The 24,448-nt window shown below is 36.2% G+C and overlaps 1 protein-coding gene across 1 annotated transcript in view; it reads right to left on the reverse strand.

Moving 5' to 3' along the window:
- The window catches only part of LOC150104366 (suppressor of lurcher protein 1-like), a 178,296-nt gene that overhangs the window by 43,889 nt on the left and 109,959 nt on the right, over window positions 1-24,448 (reverse strand). The window contains exon 3 of the mRNA XM_090396944.1: window positions 1,513-1,703. Within this exon, the coding sequence (XP_090253070.1) occupies window positions 1,513-1,703 (191 nt within the window). The remainder of the gene's footprint in view (window positions 1-1,512; window positions 1,704-24,448) is intronic.

The following is a 24,448-nucleotide window of genomic DNA, read 5'->3' on the forward strand; positions in this document are numbered from 1 at the left end:
TTTACACACGTAATATAACAGTAATATTGTGTGTTGGTACTTTGCCATCTGCCATCGAACAAAACGAATTTAATGATGCATTTTACAAAACGTCCTTCCAGTTGACCTTCTTTACGGAGTTTGGTGGTGGAAAAAAAAAGTCACCTCAAAATCTTTGATTGATCTAAAGAATATTCTTTTCATTAAAATAATGAGTGAAAATGGGGTGGTTTCAAATATTTTAAGCTTAAACTTTCTAATATCAGTAGTGCGAAAATCAACAAACTAGGCTTTGTAAGAATATTTCTAAGAACTCTTTTGGAATCAAAAAGTTCTCAAAATAAGAAAGCTCATAAGAAAATGTAAAAATTTTGGAATATCCGATTCATACTAATATGAATATCCGTTTTCACGTGAGTCCTACCCACGAAGGATAGGACTTACGTAAAAAGAATAAATAACTACTCTTGGCCAACTTTCCAAAGGAACGCTAATCTTACCAATTTGATCGGATCCTGTGGTTGCTCTTCTCCGCATTGGATCATGGTGAATTGTTCTCTAATAACTGAAAGGTCGAGTGAAGTCACCCTCGTACTCCTAGAGCCATTCCTGGAACGATCTCTGTCTTGTCACATAGTATATTGCTCATGTGGAGATGACCACTGTTTGAACATGAAAGGAGGAGCTTGAACTTTAACGTTCAAAGTGGTAGTCAATCATGGTCTCACTGGTATCATGAACAAAAGGGCACAAAGAATCACCCTTTACACAATTATCTACTTGAAGTGTTGCAAAATAGTACGATGTGTTCCTTGATTCATGAAGTTGTCTTCCTGTCCTTACCATAGTCTTACCACAGAGCAATTGGAACCTGGATCGGTTGGATTAGTGACATTTTTTTTAGTTTGCAGGGGTAAAATTCAGTGAGGTCATCTGTTACTTTAGCCCATCTGGATTTGACAAACTATGTTTCCAATATGCTTATATGCAATCGACTGTTGCATTGTGCTGCCGTTAGCCTACTCTTTGTAATAGTCTATCACATACTCGCCTTAGTAAGTTGTCTCGCTCGGGTCAGAGGACTACTGCTGACCACTTGCTTTTTTGGTGGTTTTTATGGCTGTAAAGTTCATTTCAGACGTGGTTTTGTGCCTCGTCCAAAATGCACGGTTTCGTAATATTTTTTCGTAATATATATATACACACACACACACACACACACACACACACACATACTGTATATATATAATCTCCACTTCAATTACTTCAAAGGATTTTTTGCCCTGATCACCATGACTATCATCCTTGTCTTATGATTCTGATTAATGGACGAGTATAACGTGTACGTGTGTGTGTGTGTGTGGGGGGGAATCTTGCCTTCTGTTCTCCAATCTATCACATTACTCGTTACAACCATCAGAGAAAGCAAGGAAAGTGCCTGAACAACAGAGTGAGCCGTAGTTGCAGGTGTCACCGACAATAATGTGCTACCCCATTAACTTGAATACGTTTTCTGTCACACGAACCACTTACTTGTAACAAATCGGAAGATCCCCCGGAAACCTTTGACATCTGATGACGAATGGAAAGTGCGGAATTCGATCGTCATGTTTGGTCCACTTGACATGAGTTGCGCTGGCAACTTACTCCCGCAGAAATTATCGACGCGTTCCTTGTGATCATCAATGGCGATAAAAACCATAACGGCATCCACGGCGTCACAACTGCAGAAGATAAGAAATAAAAAAGTTATTTCGTTAAGAATTTTGAAAGACCTCTGGATAATCCAGCGGTTGTAAACAAACAACGAATGCAATTTATTTTTAATGTCAATTAAAATGAGCATGTTATAAATGCACATGGGGAATTGCAACTTTCAAGAACTATGTTTTCCTCATTTGTATTTTAATTACATTCAAGCTCTTTAAATACGCCTTTCTTGTTGAGATAAAGAAGTGAAGCAGAAAAATTGTTGAGTTTAAATCGAGGGAAGAGTTTGCATTTATTTGTATGATAGTGGCAACAGAAGCAAAATTAAAACATTTAATTTTTAAATGTTTTAATTTAAAGTGAAAAATGTACTCTTGTAGGTATTTCAGGTATTTGTATAATGTAATTTTGATGTAGCGAAACGAAAAGTCATGTTTTTCTGACTTCTGTTTCCATCAATATTTTAATATGATGCGGGTCTCACCAAGAGCTAGTCGGTTCATTGAATCAGAATAAAGGATATGCGTTCTTATTCCCATCCAAATAATGTATGTTCTTAACTGCATAAACCTTTATCTGTTTATTATAATTTGGTTTAAAAATGTCATATTCTATTCTGCTTAAATTACAGAGCGGAGTATGAAGCCTTTCGAAGCTCTTTCTTCTCGGTGCATTTCTTATTACATCTTTCTTATTTTGAATCATGTTGACACTCTTCGCATCGGAAATTCACAGTCCATTGCATTATATGCATATGTTCGCCACCTGGTGGAGAGAGATTCAAACTTTGCCGTCCAGTACAGTGTGGACATATTTGATATTCCACTTGCAGATTCCATCCCAACTTTTCATATTTTCAATTCCTTAAGGGGACAACCAAATAAGTTAGTTTCCTTAACGCAACAAAAGAGCAAGCGGAAACACCGAAAACCCACTAAGGAAAAGTTTCTTTCAAAGCTTGACTTTGTTTACAGAAAGAAGAGCGGAAACTCACTGATGAAGACTGACAGATCTGTTTCGCATAGGTAATACATTGTCAGCACGAACAGGAGATGGTGCAGAGAGTGTGAAGGACATTTGTACGAGAGAGAGAGAGAGAGAGAGCATTGAAACAAGTGACTGAAAACTCTGGCTGAGTAATATGCCGAAAAAGAACGACATTTATCGATCTCAGGTGTATTCAACGTTTCCTGGTTGTCGCTGTGCAACTTGGGGAGGATATCGAATCCAGAGATGTTCTGTTCATGTCGGTGAGCCTAACAGGATTTCCTGAAGGACAGTGTGTCACGCGCATTTCATTCTCAACAACTGTTTTCGCTTCATTTTCGTTAGGAAGCAAATTTTGTCTTCCTGTTGTCGGTTTTACTCTAACTGATCGTACAGCAAACTGTCATTGGCGGAAGAAATGAGCGTGTAACGTCATTAAAACAAGTTGACATCATAATAAACGGTAGTTCTTCTCGTAATGCATTGTCGTTCGTTAATCTTCCGGTGGACAGACAAAAGGTGCGTTCCTTCTCACTGCGGTGAAGGGAAGCAGATTTCCGTGACAGCTGTCTCTTTGCATTAAGAAGACTTTGGGTTCCAGTAAAAATGGGCTGTCTTGAGGATGAAGCGAAAGAACGCGAGCACAAACACGCACCACTCCAAAGGAGGGGATAGAGGGAACACAGCAGCAGCCACTGAAAGGAACTTCACTGGAACAAGAACATCTTCTCTGAAGTGATTAATGAGTCTTATATCCTAATTATGGTGCTCAAGAAGTTTCTAGCGGCAGACACTTAAAAGTTCCTTGGGAAGTCAAGCAACTTAACTCGATGTTCTCTCTCCCTCACCCTGTTTGCTTTTGCTTGCGCATTCATAAACCACGAAGTGCATGTTTTATAGTCATTTTATATCTTTCTGTCGTATAACTTATGAGAAATAAAGGAATGAGGTCGGATGATTATTCAAAAAATGTTCTGATCCACCAGAGCTAACGTCATCTTTTACTTTGTGTGTGTTTTCTCATCTCGCTCTCTTCGTAGGGTCTCAGTTTATTGATAGAATGTTTATAGTATCTTTTATGTCAATATTTGGGGATATTTTGAAATCGAATTTGGCAAACTGAGGATTTTAGAAAGCAAATTAATTTTTGGAAAAGGAACTGGGGAGATTTTATGAAGAAAATAAATATAAGTAAAAGGATGGCAAAATCAATAGAAAAGTTAATTCTATGCTCTTAAGTCTTCAATCGCCATAATTAAATCTAAATGTCCTTGCATAGGATCGAAGCTCACATAAAATATGCATGCTAGATGACAATAATCGCATGAGTGTTGCTACTACCGTTTTCGTTTGCTCCTAATTAGTTATTGCTGCTAATCAAGACATTAATTAGTAACAACAATAAATAATTAGTAGAGATAGTAATTAACTATTAGTTATGTTTGTGTGATCAGCAGATAATCATCGTGTCCATGACTAGTACAAAGCCCACGCCAGAAGGAGCCTGCAGAGCAAGGAAAATCAAAGCTAATTATGAGAGGAAGCCAGCTGATGAGACTAAAAGAAATCCTGAAGAGTTCTTTCGCTATGTGGTAAGTCAAAAGGAGGAATGACTATGGAAGGGTGATTTCACAAGTGCTGATGGTAGGGACGTTGGAGAAACAAACCAAATAGTTGAATTATCGAGTGATTGATTTGAAAGAGTGCACTGTCCAAGCGGTGACAGTGCAGTGACAGATGCAGCATTGACTGATGGGAATATAAAGGTGGAGAAAAGGAAGCTGCTGGGAGTATCGCAGAAACTTGATGCGATCACAGCCAGGGGAATAAATGACAAATCATCTCGTGTATTACGAGAATATGAAAGGCAATTAGCCTATTAATTATTTTGCCCTCTTTCCATCGAAGTGGAAAGTGGATAAAATAGTTCCATTGCACAAAGGAAGTTCCAAGACAGATGAGTAGCAAATTATAAGCCAATCAGTGCCTCAGTGGTAGCGATAAAGGTACTGAGAAGTTGGTGAAAGGCAGAATTTACGAGTGGCGGTATTTGTTTGCCGTTTCTTCATCGGATGACTTTTTCTTGAGCTAGCTATCACTGATTGGCTAACCATGAAGTTTGACTGCCCCTCAGATTCCAAAAGTTAAATAGGGCTAAAACAACCTCGCCTACTACCTATGGGAATAGAAGGTGTTAGCAGATTTATATATATATATATAATATTTTCTTAGGTGCTTTTGTAAGGATTTCAACAAATATTCGTTAAGACAGAGGAATAAAATCGAAAAGTGTTTCAATGAATTGCTAGAGATTCGGTGCACGCAGCGAACCGTCTCCTGATTCATAACAGTTCCTTGAGATATGCATATTATCTCTTCTATATGCAGCAGAACTTATGTTGTCATGGAAACATGAATGACTGCGTAAACATCGATACGGAATGAATGATCTTCTACTGGTAATTAAAGAACGTATTACTGTCAATGTATATAATAAGGAAATACGTTCTTTTAACCATCGGAGTGTTTATTTTACACACACACACACACACACACACACACACACACACACACACACACACACACACACACACACACATACACACACACACACACACACACAGAATGCAGTAACTTCTCTCCAATCAGACAAAGTATGAATTCTCTAGTCCGTTCATTTCCTTATTGTAAAAGTTCTTCAATTTACAAGTGGATATTTTCTCACTCTTCCTACGCACGCATTCTGTGGCTTCTTTGTCAAGATGCTGTGCATTCTCACTTAGTGCGTATTCGATTAACTTGGACTTGGCGGGCTGCTTTTTGTACTACCTCAGAAACTTATAATTACGCAACAGCCCAATCACAGCAAAAATGCGCAAAAAATGTTCTTCCTTCAAAACTGCTGATTACAAAGACGGTAACTGGCTATTAGTATCAGCTGAAGCACTTGTAGGCTATTTAGGGCGAAGTTTAAGTTCAAAACACTTTAGTTCATCGAGAAATTTTGTGTGGATTCTTCAACTGAAAAAAAAAAAAAAAACGTTGGAAATGTCATAGGAAGGAAAGAAGAAAACGCAGACGGACACATGAAAAAAATCACAAAGAATGGAGAATCAGACCGACAGAGAGGCGGAAGAGAATGGAATAAGGACGGATGGATGCAACGGTTTTGTGAGAAATTGATGGGCAAAGATTATCATTTCAACTCTGAAGCCATTAACGAAAGATAAACCTTAATGGTGTGGTGGGAGTAGATTCCTAGCCGCACGCTATCGTTCTCTGATATCTACGCTAATGGTTTCGCTAATGGGAGGTCAGCCACAACTCGTCATTTCTCGCTTTTTGCCACGTTATTACTCGTAACAGAAAAGCTTCGTCTGGGGCGATTTTTCCATTAATCAAACTGTGCGGCTACAAAAGACAGCGCAGCCAAGACGCTATGTGGTGCACGCTTCCGAAGATTTCTTTTATTTAATTATAGGAAAGGAATTCTGACTTAAGACATCTTATCTTATCTATACAAATTGAACAGACTTTGAAAGTCTGCTCAATTTGTAACTGACGTACTACAATGATTCTACTGTGACACCAATATCTCTGGTGAATGATATACGGAAGTTCCTTGTGGCCACCGCAATGAACATTCTGAAAAACTAACTCGAGAGATCTTTTTTGAAATGCTGATTTTTATAGGTGGACTATTGCTGCATAAATGTAAGTACATCTAACAGCAGTGGTACCACATCTCGAAAGTGATTTAACATCTGCATACCGACCCACCAATCCCTGCTTTCGATTGAATGTCTCGTATCACACTGCATCATTCAATTTTCTATTACTAGCAATGAACAGAAAAATTAAACATAAATTCGTACATCAAGTTCAACAGCAAGAATCTTAGTTGAAGGTCTGGCAGTAGAATGTACTTTATTATTTTAACTTAATTTATGATAAAAAAAATGCAATTCAGGACGCTTTCGTCTTAATTCTGCTAAATCCACGCTCAATCCAATCCAATCCAATACTTCAAATAAATTAATTTCCAATAAATGACCAGCGGTCTAATTGTCCTGACATTAAATGAATACGCATCACTTCATATGAATGTTAAAGTAAACGTTTCATTTGTTAAACGTCCCAGGTTATTTGTTATTTTTTTTATTGGCTTAAATTTAAAATTGAAAAGTCGTGATAAATGTCGCCTATTATTGAATGAATACCACATCATCATTTCATCAGACGTCAGCCGATTCCATATAGTCAGCGATCGGCTGGAAGCCATATAAGTTTTTCCCACTTTAACTCTCTGCAGACTTGTCCCACATGAAATAGCATCTGTCTTAATGAAGGTTGAGTTCCACTTTTCCCACGTACTCTACCTTCTATTACTGATTCGAGAAATCTCCGCTTCCATTCTTTCTTAAACTTAGTCTAAAATCTTTGAGCTTTCTTCTGCCCATGCTCAAAGAGTTTCGAAGTCCTCTACCCATCCTCCTCATATATCGGTCAGTCTGTCTCATATATATCTATCTGTTCAATGAGTGATATTCTCAACAGTCTCTTGTAATATGTCATCTCAAAGGCAGCTATCATTTTCCTATTAAATTTCTTTAGATTAAGAACTGCACATCAATAAGTTGCTACTGAAAATCAAACAGCTTTATCTAGAATCCTCAACTTCGTACCATTAGTGATGGATCAATCTTTCCGGACACTACTACTCTTCTAGCCTCTCTCAATTCTATTCTTATGTCTTTTGAACAGAAATTTTTCACGCCGATGATACGGATTATAGATGCTCAAATTTGCTAACCTCCTCAATTATTTCATCATTGAGATAGACTTCTTCTGTAGATTTTCTAACCAGACTTTTCTTCCTATTCGACAAACGTTTTCAAACTATAATATATTTGGACCGAACGCTGGCTAAGGATCTTATTATTCTTTATTTTATTTATTCTTACATTGTCTAGACACCCTGCTCTAGAGACCCAACAGGTAACTTTTCAACTCACTTCTTTTCAACTTTTAACTTACAGCAAGCGGGAAGGTGGTCTCACACCGGGCGATGAAATTCATCTCCCACCTCCATCAATGCCTACAGAGGGATTCAAACTCTCAACTTGTTGGTTGAAGATCGGATGCGCTAATTACTCGGCCACCATTCCTTACAAAGGTTGAGTTTGCTGCTCATCTGATCTCATAAATCCTGTCAAGGATTCGATCTGGCTTATCCCTGTCATTAGCGAATCTCAGATTGATTAGCCAACTAGTACTACGCATACCATCCGCTGAATTAGAAACCTTTAGGCAGATGTATGCAAATGACATTTAACGCAGCATATACGAAAATACTAGTCACGTGTGTCACAACGTGTTATAGGCAACTATTTAAGAATACTGCTGCTGATCACAGCAGTGGGAAAAACAAAGGATCTTTCGGAGTTCGATAAGAGCTTGTTGTGGGTGCCCGTCTGACTGGAACCACGATTTTGAAAATAGCAGAACTGACTGGTTTCTCAAAAGCGAGATATCCCGACTGTTTACTCAGTGGGAAAATAACCTGCATTTTTAGTCTAAGAAATAGAATTGTGGTCCTAAGACGGTCTGTCACGAACGATGTAGTCCGAGAATGCTTACACGGCCAAACAGAACTTCCCGTGTGCAGCAATTAACCGAAGCATTTAATGCTTCGGTCAATTGCTGTCCCGACCCACATCTCACCGAACTATGCGCAGGGAATTGAAGAGGATCCGTATTGGTAGCAGAAAATAAAAATCAGTTTCTAATTCAGTGGGCGGTGTGTATATGGACGTTTATCCGAGCACAGATGTTGAACGTTAAGGAGAAAGTGGGCACCCTTGCCTAAGAAATAATCCTAAACCTGTTCTCCGAGTGACTTCTTGCTTGCTATTAAGTTAGTCATCAACCCTGATAATCTCTCGAGGAAAGCCCATCGCAATCGCTATCTCCTGAAGTTTCATGCTGAGTACGGCCAAAGGCTGCGAGTAGCCTATGAGGCATCCACAAAGGAAGTCGAAACTCCGTTATATTTATCGACGAGCTGTCTGAAGTAAAAGATCACATCCACGCTACGTTTTTTCATTCCCGAAACTTGCCTATTTCTCAGAGATTCAACTTTGACTTTGGCCTCAGTCTTATTTAAAATAATCTTCAGTAGACATTGCTTGCAAAAGAGATTAAACTAATAGCTCTTTGGTATATGAAAACACAGAGAAACAAATATTGCAGCATTCTTTTTTTTTTTTTTTTGAAGCTTCGTAACTGCTAAGATAGGATATTTAGACATTCGTCAACATTCATTGACGTAAATAATAATAATTATTATTAAAGGAATAATAATAATTGGTCTTAAACCCGAAGACGTTGATACGTATAAAGTAGGAATTTCAATAATTCCTGGAATTCTCAGTGCTAAGCTGTACGTAACACTGTGTTAAATGTCTTCGAGAGAGAGAGAGAGAGAGCTCCACAAAGAATTCCACTTAGCAGTGAGTATTGCATTTGTAAAAGGGAAATGAAATGCCAGGAAGAAGACTAAATGACTCAGTGCTGAAAAAAAAAATCGAACATGATGAAAACGTTTGCGAAAACAGCGATCCATCTATTGAGTTATCACTACTTACGTTCTCCCTCTTTTTTATTTAAAATATTTTTTACATACACATCCCTATATAAAAAAAACATTCTCACTGGGGCTAAATTTCGTGTAATTACTACATCCAACTAATTTCGAACTGATCTACCCCACCCCACACTAATAACAGTTATTCAATTTTATCTTTCTTCCATCCAAATTCGCTGCTTTTATAAACCATTGCCAAAAGCCATTCCTTGGGTTGTGCGGTTTGAACTATGGCAGAAGGAACTAAGGCAGCCTGTTTGTTAAGTACGTGGGTACTTCTGGATGATTTCGCTGCTTTGTGCGGTGAACAAACCTGAAAACCTGAGTACACCACTTCCGTATGCGACCCGATAACTCATCTTCAGTTGAAAAGCCATCACCAAAGATCTTAGTGACCTAGACGGGAGTTAAATGTCATTCCAGCTACTCAATAGCATAGTCTGGAGGACGTCGAGCATCTGCTCTTCGATCAGAAAGAACCTGGGTCCGAATTTTTGTGTAAAGGCTATTCGATTCATTTAATGAATGCTGTAGACATGCGGAATTCATTTGAGTTCATCTTCATGCATTTTGTGTGACTTCCAGCCATGAAAGGTTTTGTATATACTTATAGTACATTAGTACTGTGAGTGGACCATTGATTGGATTTGTTTCCTACGTTCATTAATTTTTGTATTTTTTAAATGTATTTTTACACAGTCCAGAAACCTTGCTCTGGAGACCGAACACTGAACTTTTCGAAGTCTCCAACAAACAGGGCGGTAGTTAAGGATGAGGGTTGAAGTAAATTGTTTTTATATCAGTTTCATATTAATTTGTTTAGCAATATGACCCATTAAATTATAAAAAGTAATATTTGAAGTTAGCTCATATTTGAGCTAACTTCAAATATCCTTCAAATATTCCTTCAATCCCAGTTATTGATCTGCAGCTAAACTATAATTTGTGTATTTCTTTGTGTTAGGTTTCATCGATTCTAAATATTTAAATGCTTGAACAACTTGGTTCATTTTGCCGTTGAAGGATTAATGCACAATAATTTTCAAGGTGCTTTTAAAGGAACAATTGGGTGCTAACAAGTTTGTTTACTCTCCTGTTTTAGCCACTTTTCATGTGCGTGCACAAAGATTTGATTCTGATGCTCAAGGAGGAAATCTCTGTGAATTTTCGCAGGTGCAGATTTGTTTGTTTCTTTCTTTTTTTTTTTTTACAGGTTGTACAGAGAAAACAGTACTCCAGACATCTGGAATTCTAGCTTATTATTAAACTTTCTCAATTATATTGAGTAATGAAGTAGCAAATGTTAGCATTGAAATATTTCAACAAAAGATATTGAAACAACCTTGAGTTAAGATTTATCTTAATTCACGATATTTCGGTGATATGAAGCGTTTTTTTGATTAAGCATATATTATTTAAATTCAAATTTCGAAGAGAATAAAGTACTAATGGTATGTAGATTCATTTTAATACGATAAAATATTTAAAATCAAAAGTCCGATCACCTTCTGTTTATTGCATTTTATGCAATGATTAAAAATTTGCTATACGAAAAACATGATAAGAAATTATGTCAGTTAGCTTTTCTTTTCGTGCGTGTGCGTGTGTGTGCGTGTGTGTTAGGGGTGAAATATCTGTGTGACTACATGAGAAGAGGCTGCGAAATGCGATATCTTCTTGATATTTTAAATAAACAGATGGTTTCAACGGCTCTTGAGAAGCTTTCCTGCTAAAAAAAGAAGAAAAATATAATTTTTCAACATCATCCTTTCTGCAGGAAAATAAAGTAAAGCAGACTCTAAGGATTAGAAGAAGATTAATGCTTCATTCCTGGCCAGCAATGTTTCCTCACTTAATCCCAATAGAAAACTGAAAAATTCAGAAAGCAAACTCTTCCCGGAAGAGGGTTGAGTGAATCATAACTAACGTGTGGTGCCGAGAAATAACGGAGATGAGTTTCGGAAGTATGATTCCTTTACGCTTTGCGGAATATGGGCCACGATTAAAGAATAAGTCTTGTTGTGGAGGAGACTAAGAAAACAACACACGTTTCAAGTTTTTGATTGTTAAAAAATTAAAAAAAAAAATGCGATTTTTTTAAAATAAATATTTTAAAATGTCATCTAAAGTTTCTGCACGTAGTCTTCGAATTGCAGAGTTCTAAATGATTCAATGGTTGCAACCGCGTTTACCGATGTCTGACGTGTACCAGCCAACATCCTTATTGGAACAGGTGGCGCATCGACAATAATTTAAGCAATGAAAAAACAATCTAACCAAATAATGCCGACCATTCGTTCTATTAGAATAAAAAGGAAAGAAATGGTCTGTTCACATCGCAATGAAATTCTCGAAGTACATTCTGAATAAAAAACACAACTTTTATAAACTCAATCTATTGGTCAACGCACACAATTCCTTAAGACCTGCTTAATAGAACACAGTCAAAGAACGCTGGTAACAGTTACTTCTTCTTTGTCTATAATCTCTTATGCTTTTATGCGTCGAGAGTTTGCCAAGCAGATTTTCACGCAGTTCCGTCCAAGGCTTGTTCTTTTGCTTCTTTCCAGTTAATTCCCTTCTTTTCTATTTTTTCTTTAATTTTCTTTTGCCAACCTTTCCTGGGCCTGCCTACGTTTCTTCTTCCTATTTTCTGGCTATTTTCTATCTCTTTGTTGTTTCTTTTAATGTGTGGAGTTTTAAGGGATCAGGATTCAGCACCCGAGTCTGGTGGTGGAGCTGCCACCTTCCATGCCTCCATACCGGTTTATGAGAAAAGTGCTGTCCTGTCGGCCCGCGGGAGGTATTTTCCCCTCCTAAACTATGACCAGCATTCCCCGATCCGCCACCTGGAGATGCGCCCGATGGGGATTACAGGTGTCCCCACACGAGGTAACAGTTACGTATTACTAAATTTTTTAAATTGCTAAAAATTGTCGTATTAATTGTACGCTTTCACTCGGCAAATTAATTACGAATAAAATCTTTTTTTGTCTTTTCTTTTGTATAATTCTTGTTGCAATCACTGCATTTTTTCCATGTCGGTTTGGTCTCCCAAACCGACATGGAAAAAAATGTAACAAAATTATTTTGGATTCTAAGATGCATCACTGTAAATCTTTCAAAAAATTACCTTTCTATTTGTCAAATCTGATATGTTCCTCTTTGTAGGTGGTGTTGCCACGTCATGAAATGAACAGCCTGCAAATTTCATTGTGACACAGAAATATACCTGAACCAAGAATCAGTGAATGTTTTTTGGTTGCGACGCCATCTGTTATCACAGGGTTGGCCTCCACATAAGGCATTCTTTGCACTCTAATGTAGAATACAGAATACAAAGAGAATGCTTCGCATTACATCGGACAAAATAAGTTGATGGGTAATTCTAAATCTGCATCCTTGCTTGAATATTTAGTCTGAGGACATATAAAAATCCGCACCTTTTTTGCGACCGTATTCATGAATGGTAATAATGGCATGCCTCAGTGCATGTCTGCAGGGTTTTTTTTTGTTGTTGTTGTTGCATATCATTTCTTCCAAGAGAGAATGATAAGTGAGGACCTTTACTTGGCATGTCTATTTGAAAAAGACAAAAATAACTTGCAAAGAATTACTGTTGTTAGCACGCTCCTTGGCCGGTTGAGTACTTGCGTACAAACAGCTTTTAATTTTTCATCTTGTCTTAAAATTATATCTTAAGCGCGTGTTGTAAACATTTTCACAAGTACACCAATTATTTAGGTCCGCTTTGTTAATATCGCGATGAGTACGTCTAATTCGTCACATACCCTTTTTCAACTACCCTAATTTGTCATCCCTCAATTTTTTATTCTGCTATTAAAGTCATAATTCTCTAGTTGGATAATGCGTTTGACATATTTTCTCTTGGAAACCCGTCACAGAAATGCATACAAATAAGATTCTAATCCGCTGTCTTATCTGATTCCTTCATTAAAAAGACAAGTCGTTTCGTTAAGTAAATGCATTTACGTAATGAAACAACAGAAATTCTCATTAAATGCCTACAGGCACGAACATCGTGTGTATCTTGCTGGAATGTGTTGAATATTAACACTCGATTTTAATTTAAACATCGCTACAGTTTAATCAAGCTGATAATGATAATTTCAGGACAAGCCCCTCACAAAACTAAAAGAGCTACCAAGCCCTTGATGATGGTGGTAGTAGTCCGGCCACTCTGAACCAGATCAAGATCAAGATAAGATAAGGAATCGTGACGTAAGTGGTTGTTCAGCGGATGACGTCATTGTGTGTCTGACGTCATGCGATTGGAATGTTTGGAATTTTTCTGGGGAATATGTGTGATGTCACGTTGTTCGTTTTGTTAGCATATGAAATTGTGGGTGATGGTTAGAGATAAGGAATCGTGTCGTGATTGGTGGGACACTCTGAACCAAACAGGGGTAGGGTGAATGGGGCAAGCGATGTCAGTGTCGTGGATGTGTGTTGTTATCGGATGAAGATAAATGACATCATTTGTTAGTTGTAAATAAGTGATGTTTTTGTTTTGAATGGAAAAGGATGATATATGAGTGGATAAGGATTCGTATCGTGATTTGTGGGACACTTTAAACTAAACAGGGGTAGGGGGAATGGTGAAGCAACGTCCGTATCATCGATGTGTGTTGTTATGAGTTGTAGATAAGTAAATGGTTTGCATATGGCATTATGAGTGATGACTAGTGATAAGATAGAGTGGAAAGTTTGGAATTTCGCTGGGGGACCCCCTTCTGTCAGGGACATCACATGGTGTGTTTGGCTCGCGTTAGCATTGTGGGTCATTTTAGAGATAAGGAATCCTGACGTTATGTGTTTGGAAATTTCTGGGGAACATATGTCTCTGTGACATCACTTGGTGTTTTGGTTTGCCTATGGAATAGTGGGCAATATTTTTCAGATAAGATATCTTAGAATTTTCCCAGGCTGACAAACATCCGTCATTGTCGTCAAGTTTTGTCTTTCGTTGTCTATAGATGGCAGTATTAATTTTCCAATACATTTTGGGTATTTCTTTCCTGCTAAAGACTATGGGAATTCATAGAGTAGAGTCTAGATCACGGCAGCGTTTAGGCTTTTCTGAATAATTTAATTATATAACTTTTGTATGTAGTGTAGAAATTGAATGAAAATTTAAATTACTTACAGTCTTTCCAGAATGGCTCTTCTTAATGTGAATAGATATTCCAAAATAGTGTAATTTTATATCCAGAGCACAACACACACACAAATCAAATGAGTTGAAAGAACAATATTTCTGTAAACAACCAGAAAATCTAGTTTAACCATATATTCACTTAGGTAAAATTTTCCTAGGGTTGTGTGTTTCTCACGATTTCTGATTTGATTAAATATTTTGGAGGTGATACACGATTTGTTTACACTAGTGTTGGATACCAAAGGTTTGGAATTTTGCCTCATGTGATCGATGAGAACCAAGTTATTCGATGTCTCATGTTCTCAAGTTAAAAATATGCATATTTTATATTTTATGTTGCTCAAATATTAAATCACCAAATGCTTACAGCAGCACTTTAATTCCAAAGCTCTTAACTTACTTACTTAACGAAATTTATTTATTTTCTTTCTTTAGCATTAGTAAGTTTAAGCAGAAAAAATGAGACAAACAAGGTTTTTCATATTCCTAACTAAACAAAAATTAAGACATTAAACTTAATGTGTTCAGACACTTGTGAAATTTCATTTCACAAGTGTCTGAAAGCAGGGTTACCATATTTCTTGAAAACAATATGCAACAATGTCAACCATCAAAAAAAAATAATAAAAATAAAATGAATAAAGAAAGAAACAAGAATGAAAGAAAAAATAAAAATTGTAAAAAAAATAAAATGTTTACTCTCAAATAAATATTTGTAATCACAGCAAGCAAGAAATTCATCAGCTTTTCAAGGTTTTGAAATTCCTACCTGTATTGGTTTCATCGTACGATACCTTTTTTATTATCTAATCTTTTTTAAGAGTTTTAGTAACTTGATGGGTTAAAATATCTAATGTCTCTCTCTGTAAATAATCAAATTCTAACTGTCGTATTGTTAGAGTTTGGTACGACTGATTTTTCTAGTCTGGGGAAGGCATCTACAGATGTAGTAACAAAATTGTCACTTTTCAGTTCATTTGTACTTTATTCACAAAACTACAATTCCGTTATTTGCTATGGTCTCTGGTTTTAATTCCCCCACCACTAGAATGTATGGCTGGTAAAGTTGTGAAATAAGTTTCGACTCGCACTCAAGTCACTTGATTTTATCTGCACACTATGATACCTTTTTTCCTACAGCAATCTTTTTAAGAGTTTTAGTAACGTGTTGGATTAAAATATTTACTGTCTCTCTATAAAATAACCAAATTCTAACAGTCGTACTTTCAGTACAACTGTTTTTTCTAGTCTGTTGGAGGTATCTGCAGATATAATAACAAAATTGTGACTTTTCAGGTGAAATCTTCTCCACTAAAATTCTGGCTATTAATTTAATACCCGATTCCTTTTTCTTGCAAGAGTTGATACAGTTTCTTGAAATATTTGAGGGCTAGCATGAACAAATAAGACTTAATTCACTGAGTGGATTTTCAAAAAAAAATGCTCTGGTTAGTTTGTGGCATGAAATTTCACAAGAAAAAAAATGGTCTTACTTAAATTTGTATAACAGATCAGCAACAACCAGTTTGTTCATTTAAATTTACACATTTTATTTGAGTGAAATATTATTTACAAATTGTATTGACTGAATCTAACATACAGAAAATAAATAGTGAAAAATACAATCCATTTTTTATTCCTTAATCTTCTTATTGTTAAATATTCGATGTTGTTCAAAGGTTCCCATGCTTGTGGAATTGTCATCTTGTGGTTTTTGACAATGTGACACTCTCATCTGAAAGTTAATTTTCATTGGGTGATCGTTGGGAATTTGTTACTGTAGCAAAATTAAGGGTTGCCTGTTTATTTTTTTTAAACCAATACATATTTTTGAGCATTTCTAAAAGCACAAAACCTATTGCTATATTTCCATAGCAATACAAAAACATATAAAAGTACACGGTATGTATCATGTTTTGGGCATCCAATTTCATTTAAATCAAGAACAGGCCTCCCTGTTAACCTCGTTAATGTTTTTGATTTTTCTCTTCCTTTGGCAAGTAATATATGATATTTGCATGTTGATTCTATCATCCAATTTCTTACTTTATCCAGAGATAGGGAACCAATTTCCCACTTCAGTTGATGGTTATATTTTATTAACCAAGAATTTTGTTTTTTAACTCTTTCAGGTAATTCATTCCAAATACAAGGTGATTTTGTCAATGCATATCTTACAATAATTCCATCAGAAATAAATACTTCTTTAGGAAATTAATTTGAACTCTTATTCAAAAGAAATTGTACATAAATTATACCAATGATTACTGAAAATTCGTATCTTTCACCCATTTCAATTTTTCTTACATTACTTCATTTGGCACCACAAATAAATAGTTATTTATTATTATTATTTCACTGATTATAAGCTCTGATTTTATATTTTATGTTAACTTTCTGTTATAAAATTCTAAACAATTAGAACTTTATACAAAGAAACTTTCAAAGAATTTTTTGGTACACCCATTATTTTTACTTTACCGAACACAAAACACCACAACATAAAACAGCAGCTGCAGTGGATGAATAACTGCCTTAAGTCTAAAGTCACTCGATTCGTTTGTTTTTCCTTATAGTACTATTTACCCTTACCCTACCCTATCCTGACCGTTCCTTCAAAAATGAACCTTTTGGCAAATAACTCAACGACATGTTTTGGCATGCTGCTGGATATACTGTTGATGTGTTTTTATCTTACTTTGTGTGGGAAAAGGTACATTTTATTTTTGTTATCTGGAGAGTACAAACCTTTTTCTATACCAAACTTTTTTCAGAGTTTAACCACCTTACTGGTCATTAAAGATCAAATACGCATCCTCAAAAGCTTCCTATCCATCATCAATTTTAATGTAATGTGAATGGTATTACAATTTTAATATGCACTTCGCATCCATAGTAATGTGGACTATATATACGTTCTGGTCGGTAGCATGGTTAAATCATGTTTTTGGGTTAAATTATCTGCTGTCTCTGTAAAACCACAATATTCTAACAAATCGGATTTTCGAGTATTCCCTCCACACACACATTCCTTGCATTAATTTCACAGTAGTGATTTTTTTTACAATAATTAAACAGAATTGCTTTTAAGGTATAAAGTTATGGATTAAAATATCAAATTCTAAACTGAATAACTGAGTAAAAATTTCACTGTGGAAAACACAACAACACCCACACACACACATCTTTGTTCATTTAAGTTTTACAAATGCATATTTAATTTTGCTGAAATATTATTATTTACAAAGAAAAAAATTCGAAACTTGTAATTACCTAAAAATGTTTCACAATATTTAGTTTACACTCTTAACATTTTCCAAAGATTTTAATAAAGAAAATATTCGTTACTCATTATTTCTTGGTTACATTACATCAAAATAGTTGGTCATGCAAAAGAGTTTTTAGATGAGATACCATAGTTAGTACTGCTCTATACATTTGATATTGCGTCAGTCTGGAAATGACGCCATGCCTCATTAAGCTTTCTGCGTATTCTTTTGTCACCAGATATACACAAGCAGGTTTTGTAAAATGTTCGTAAATATCCCAAAATAAAGAATCTTTATCGAATTGAATAAAATCTTGAAGATCTAATTTTACCATTCATGAATTTAGATGATTAGCGATAATTTTCCCCATGATACGAATTGATGGTAATTCAGTTTCCAAAAATAGTAAATGATTATCGATGTCATACATTTTTGGTGAAAATCTTTCATCTTCTTAGAGATTTTCTCACAACTAATAGAGAAAACTTTACATCCACCAGCTCCTGAATCATCGAGCATTAGTTCCCCATCTTGGCATTTCAGAATATAACAGTCACCGAGATCCGTTTTGTAGTCAACTCTTTTTTGCAAGTAGCCGAGGATATGAAACCACTTCCTGCATAACTTTTCCCAAGTGGTCATGGATAAATACATCACAATGTACATATCTTCTAAAAATAATAACATGTTTCCATCCTTTTAGAGAATATGCGAAGAGTTTTGTCTCATGCTATTTTCCTGAAGAAAGAAAATTTCAAAGACTTTTGTAGCTCACCCATTATTTTACTTTACTTTACTGGATACAAAACACCACAACACAATATGATAGCTGCATATTAACGAATGGGATGAACGAATTGCCTTAACTGAAAAGACACTCGACTCGATTGTTTTTCCTTATATTACTGTTCCTTCCAAAATGAATTTTTGCGTAGATGACTGATTCATGGACATGTTTCTATATGCTATTGGATATGATGTTGATGTGATTTTATCTTACTTTGTGACATCATAGGGCATATCTTATTTCTGTGGCTCGAATGGTATTCCATGTTATTTATCCTCATCATGTTAAGTATTTTTATCCTCAAACAGCGTTTTTGATGTTAGACCATGTGACTATTTCTTTCACTCATATGTCCGAAAATTGTTGGAATGGGGAAAAAAATAGCATTAGGTGGTGGAGGTGAAAGAGTAGTCAAGAGGGTGACAGGAGTCTTCCCTACAATGCTCCCCCACCCCATCCTCTAACCCGTATCCCCCCTCTCCTCAAGAAGATGTCCGCTCAGCCTAGTGGAGATGAGCGAGCTCATCATTTGTGGATATTTTTAGTGATATTACCTCCAATTGATACTGATAACTTTGGAGGGAAAAAAACGCGTTTTTTTTATTCGGTATTAGCATGCAGATAACAAGTGAATCAACATGCAAATATCAAAAATTGCTAAGCATAGGAAGAGAAAAAATCAAAAAACATTAACGAACTTAATAGTCAGACTTGTTCTTGATGTAAAATGATACTAAATGATGAAACCGATACGGGTATGAATTTCAAAACTTTGAAAAGCTGATGAATTTCTTACTTGCTGTGATCATAAATATTTATTGGAAGGTAAACATTTTATTTTTTTTACAATTTTACTTACTTTCTTTCTTTTATTTTTATTTTTTTTTATGGTTGACATTGTCGCATATTGTTATCAAGAAATATGGTAACCCTGCTTTCAGACACTTGTTAAGTTTAATGTCTTAATTTTTGTTTAGTTAAGAATATGAAAAAACCTTGTTTGTCTCATTTTTGCTGCTTAAACTTACTAATGCTAAAGAAAGAAAATAAATAATTTTCAGTTAAGTAAGTAAGTTAAGAGCTTTGGAATTAAAGTGCTACTGTAAGCATTTGGTGATTTAATATTTGAGCAATATAAAACATGCATTTGTAACTTGAGAACATGAGACATCGAATAACTTGGTTCTCGTTGATCACATGAGGCGAAATTCCAAACCTTTAGTACCCAACACTAGTGTAAACAAATCGTGTATCACCTCCAAAATATTTAATCAAATCAGAAATCGTGAGAAACACACAACCCTAGGAAAATTTTACCTTTGAAGAAAACCTCACCGCAATACATCCGTGAAAGGAAATGATTAATTAGAAACAAACGTCTGAACTAATGTTCCCATAGTCTGAAAGAGAGCGAAAACGAAATCAGCAGAAATGAGTGAGTCATCTTCAAGAAAAATGAACATCAGTGCAAATGCCCCAGTCAGAAAAGTTCACAAGTAGACTCAACAAAAAAGCGGAGAGAAATGACACAGTTTAAGATAACACATGAAAATCCACAGTGTATGGGGAAAAGAAATTCACACAATTTATTTATTGATTAAAATTATATGTCTTTTTTAAAATGTTTGTGTGTTGTAGTGTTTCGTGAATCATGTTAAGTTAAAAAAAAAAAAAGAAACTAATTTCACTTGTCAGAATTCCATACTCTAACAACACCCTGAATTCCAAACAGGAAGTAACATGTACTGTCAACAAAACGGCGTTTAGAGTTCAAATGTATGATGTCATTTTCGACGGAACCCGAAACGAACAGTAATTATAAGGAAAAAAAGATTCAACTGTGTTTTCGGACCTTGTGTTTCTGTTTTGTGCTGTGAATATGGTTCAACTAGATTTTCTGGTTATTTACAGAAATATTGTTCTTTCAACTCATGTGATTTGTGTGTGTTGTGCTCTGGATATAAAATTAAACTATTTTGGAATATCTATTCGCATTATTATTAGAATTTCTACACTACATACAAAAGTTGTTGTAATCCATTTAAGTCAACATTTCTTTTAATTTATTTTTTTGAAATACCGTTCGGTTTTTCTCTTGACTGTAGATTACAAATACCAATAGTCAAAACATTTTGTAAAAAAAGATAACTTTAATTAGCAAAAGTAATGAAGTTTAAGATCTTAATGAAGACAAATCAAAATATTCGGATGAGTTTTGTATATGAGAAAAAAAAATTGTGTGTTTGAGGGACACCAGCATATAATTAAATTATTCAGAAGAGCCTAAACGCTGCCGCCATCTAGACTCTACTCTAATATGAATTGCCATAATTAAAAGAAACACACGTATAAACCACAGTGAAAATTATTTTCACTGTGGTTTATACGTGTGTTTCTTCTAATTATGAAAGCACCACAGGTTTCGTTATTTAAAAAAAAAAAATGAATTCCCATAGTCTTTAACAGGAAAGAAATACCCCAAACTGCATTGGAAAATTAATACTGCCATCTATATACAACGAAAGACAAAACTTGACGACAATGACGGATGTTTCTCAGCCTGGGAAAATTCCAAGATATCTTATCTAAAAAACATAGCCCACAATTCCATAGGCAAACCAAAACACCCCGTGATGTCACAGAGACATACGTTCCCCAGAAATTTCCAAACACATAACGTCACGATTGCTTATCTCTAAATATATCTCTAAATATAAATATATATCTCACAATTCTTTCGCGAACCAAACACACCATGTGATGTCCCTGACAGGAGGGGTCCCCCCAGCGAAATTCCAAACATTCCAAACTCTATCTTATCACTAGCCACCACTCATAATGCCATACGCAAACCATTTACTTATCTATAACTAACATACATCCATGACACGGACGTCGCTTCACCATTCCCCCTACCCCTGTTTGGTTTAAAGTGTCCCACAAATCACAACACGAATCCTTATCCACTCATATATCGTCCTTTTCCATTCTATACAATAACGTCACTTATTTACAAATAACAGATTACATCACTTATCTTCATCTGATAACAATGCACATCGACGACACTGCCGTCGCTTCCCCCATTCACCCGACCCCTATTTGGTTCAGAGTGTCCCACCAATCACGACACAATTCCTTATCTCTAACCATCACCCACAATTCCACACGCTAACAAAACGAACAACGTGACGTCACACATATTTCCCAGAAAAATTCCAAACATTCCAATCGCATGACGTCAGACACACAATGACGTCATCAGCTGAACAACCACTTACGTCACGATTCCTTTTCTTATCTTGATCTTGATCAGAGTGGCTGGACTACTACTGAGGGTGATGGTTAGATAATCCAGAAATTCTACTCTACTACCAATCGTGGTACGTTTTCCAGCCACTTCAGGTAATAAGTTCTGTAATAAGTAATGGATGGTGTTTACACAACAGATGGAACTCATCTTCCATGTTAAAAGTATTTATGGCTATTCTGATAGAAATAACTTTCCTAATTATCAGTAAACGGATTTTTAAATTATTGCCTCACTTTTCCCTTCATAATGCGTTAGTTACTTTCCTTAGATGCCCTATTCGACGATTCAAAAGGGGAAAAATTTGAAATAAAGGAACGTATATAATGCAGGTGTTCCTCTTAATTTCCATTGAAAAAACATGGCCAGCCACGAATCACGTCTCGTGGCGAGTGAACTCAGTATAAGGGCTTCTCAAGTGAGTATGAGGCAAAGGCAACTAAGTTTCGTGAACTTAGTTGCCTTTTCAGATATTCCAAGCAAATCCACGCCATATTTAAGATACAGTTGTGTGTCAAAGAAGAGATATTCGCCGCATATTGCTATTTTATACATGTTGTAGTGTTTGCTGATCCTTTATAAATAGAGAAAAAAAAATACACGGAAGATGGAGTGGAAAAACTCTTCGTTAATATGATTCAGACAGATCTACACGTATATGAAGGACGGAGTGATCCATTGCCACCCACTACCCATCAATCATCAGGAAACATCTTACTTGCCGATTACTCACTCGCTGCTGGGGAAAGATCCAACGATGCTTTACAGATCGACAGCTAACTACAAATTAACTGATGGCGAATCGATGATCGTCAGGAGACTCGCCGAACTCCTTCGCGAACGTGTTTGCTGAAGGGTCGCTGGAAACGAAACAAAAATCGAACGAATTTTTCATTTGAGCAAGACGCAGGAACGTAGTAGAACGCAGAAGCACATGCGCATTTTTGATCTGTGAGACTGCACTGGCGAGATTAGATTACTTTTCAGCGCGAGGAAAACAGATCGAGTTCTTCATGTTATTCCCATGCATATGTGATGACAATGAAGGTACCCGCGGATGCATCTGCAACAAAAGAGTAACAGAAAAACGAGCACGCCCTAGCAGGAAAGATGAGAGAAACAGAACAAAAGAAAATTCACAATATGTTCTCGAAAATCTTGACCAGTTTTTTTTTTGGTTCCTAGGGCAAAGTTTGTAGCTTAACTAACTCTCAACCCACTCACAGCAATATAGGCTAAGTGCCTGCTTTTCATGAGTGGGATTCACATACGTTCTTCTTCTTCTTCTTCTTCTTTTTTTTTTTCTTAGTATGATTTCGTTCGAGCAGTATTTGATTCTAATGAAATAACACGAACAAAACTTTTTCTCTGGTCTCGTAAGAAAATTTGGCGTATTAGATGACCAGTGGCCATGTCAAAGAATGCACGCAGAATTTAGTGCAAAAATATTTCGCAAGGGGAACACATCATGCGAAGTTAATATCTCCTATTTGCAGTATTTTTTTATATCTTTAAGAAATCAACCCTGTCTAAGAAAAAACGTTGATCCCATCACTTTCGGAGAAGCTTCAAAATATATCAGCGGTTTGAGAAGCAGACCGGGATGTTGTTGTTGTGTTCATCCTAAGACCATCGTCTGTACCGAACGGGGTACAGATAGATTAGGAACGCATTATGCATGCACGAATATATGGCACAATGTTGCAGTGTAAAAAATAGCATTGTGTTAAGAACGAAGAGTTTCTCCCAGAATCTCCTTCAACTTCACCAGCACACGTGACAAAGTGTATGAGCAGGGGTTCACCCAATGTTTTCCAGGAACATTCTGCTGAGCAAAGAACTCTTCAAGTTGAAATTCAGTTGGAATTTTACCATTCGAGTTCCATCGGCTTCTATCCTAGGCGAATATAGGACAGCAGGGCCCGTATATAAAGCACTTCCACGACTGTTTTTTTTTTTTTTTTTTTTTTTTCCACACAGAGGAATTCTTTTGCTGTTGCGGTGTCTGTCCATCATTTAATTTATTGCTGCCTTGTTGGCACCTGTCTAGATTCAATAGGTCCACCATATCACAACGTTGTTAGTGGGCGCAGAGGAACGACCTCATCCCCGAGAACTGCCATAAAAGGAAACGTAAACCCTGTAATTTTCTTCTTCCACAAAAAAAAAAAAAAAAAAAAAAAATCATTTCGATACAGTTAGTAGAAATTTGGCTCGCTGCCAACTCTTGAAAAGCATGAGCCCAAAGTTGATAAAACACTTAACCTCAGGTGAAATCTTCTCTGCCCAGGTTGTTCAAACCCATGCGACATTTCCTACACAGCTACTAACTACTGCTGTATTTAAATTTCATTGTTTATTTATGAACGATTTCCCCCCCCCCCCCCGCTCAGTGCCCTGCTGTTTACCTCTTCCTTGGCAGCGTATGCACGCGTGGATTCATGTGCCAGCATAATTGCCACGTGATTTTTTTTTCCTGCTCTCATATTCATGTTTTCCCCCGGTGATTTTTACTCCTTCAGTTTCATGTTTATATTTATGTTTTGCTCAGTAAATAAAGAGTTTCTTTTCTGTTTATTTT

This window comes from Typopeltis vanoorti, chromosome 8, assembly GCF_054136105.1.
Source record: "Typopeltis vanoorti isolate ZY-2024b chromosome 8, IOZ_Tvanoo_1.0, whole genome shotgun sequence".
Classification (NCBI taxonomy): domain Eukaryota; kingdom Metazoa; phylum Arthropoda; class Arachnida; order Uropygi; family Thelyphonidae; genus Typopeltis; species Typopeltis vanoorti.